At 54.3% G+C, this 1,115-nt stretch overlaps 1 protein-coding gene across 1 annotated transcript in view; it reads left to right on the top strand.

Annotated features, from left to right (window-relative positions):
* The window catches only part of CLSTN3 (calsyntenin 3), a 33,477-nt gene that overhangs the window by 18,236 nt on the left and 14,126 nt on the right, over positions 1–1,115 (top strand). The window contains exon 14 of the mRNA XM_006170773.3: positions 580–806. Coding sequence (XP_006170835.1) covers positions 580–806 — 227 coding nt within the window. The remainder of the gene's footprint in view (positions 1–579; positions 807–1,115) is intronic.

Below are 1,115 nucleotides of genomic sequence, written 5' to 3'. Positions count from 1 at the left end.
AACTGCGGTCGACTACGTGGGAGTCCAGCGACATAGCCATTATGCTAACTGCTGGTTCCCAATAAATAATTTTTTTTAAAAAAAAGTTTGTTTCTCTACTACTGAAGAGGATGAAAGACACGCCAAAGAGGAGGCACCCTTTGACCCCTTACCTACCCACTTCTGTTGTTGGATTGGGGGGGCACATATCTACCAGATATTGTACTGAACCCGTGCATTTTTTACCTCCTGGGTAAAGAACTATGTGCGTAGATACGTGTCGTCAGCTGTTTAATTTCTCGTTGGAGTGGGGTGGAACATTGACGATGCCACCACCCCAATGATGGGCTGTCTTCCAACCCTGACCTTCTGCAATGACATCCTACAGGGAAGGGTATCTCCCCTTCAACTTTGCTGTGGGGGTTGGGGGTGCAGAGACGCCTCCTCGTTTTCCTTCTCCTCCTAAGAGAGGCTCCTAGACCTCCCTGACATACGGGTGCTGTATTGTTGAAGTGGAAGCCCAGAGGGGTGAAACGGAAGGTAGCTTCCAAGAGAAGGGGTGCTGGCGTCTCAAGCCTTTCTCTCTCCTTTCTGGCCTAGGTGCTTCAGCGAGGAATCCTGCGTCTCCATCCCCGAAGTGGAGGGCTACGTGGTGGTTCTTCAGCCCGACGCCCCCCAGATCCTGCTGAGCGGCACTGCTCATTTCGCACGCCCAGCTGTGGACTTTGAGGGACCTGAGGGGGTCCCCTTGTTCCCCGATCTTCAGATCACTTGCTCCATTTCTCACCAGGTGGAGGCCAAAAAGGATGAGAGTTGGCAGGGAACAGGTAAGGGTGACCGCAGCGGGAGACACCACCCACAGAAGGGGCCTGTGTCTGGGCTCAGAAGGAGGGAGAAACGGGGGCTGGAAACTGGTGCCACTTTGCCCTTTGCTTGACTAGAAAGACCTCCCCTTAAGAAGCAGAGCAAGTGGGGCACCTTGGGTGCAAGGAAATGGTTGCATAGTGGTGTTCTGGAAAAGGAGGCTGGCTTCCCTGAAGGAAGGGCCCTAGAAGGGCAGGAGGAGGGCCGCGAGGTGACAGCTGGGATGCAGGAGCTCACTGAGTGCTGCTCTGACCTGGGCCCTGACTCTTTCC

The sequence above is a fragment of the Tupaia chinensis genome, unplaced genomic scaffold (genome assembly GCF_000334495.1).
Source record: "Tupaia chinensis unplaced genomic scaffold, TupChi_1.0 Scaffold149011_1, whole genome shotgun sequence".
NCBI lineage: Eukaryota > Metazoa > Chordata > Mammalia > Scandentia > Tupaiidae > Tupaia > Tupaia belangeri.
This window is presented reverse-complemented; position numbering and strand designations above follow the sequence as displayed.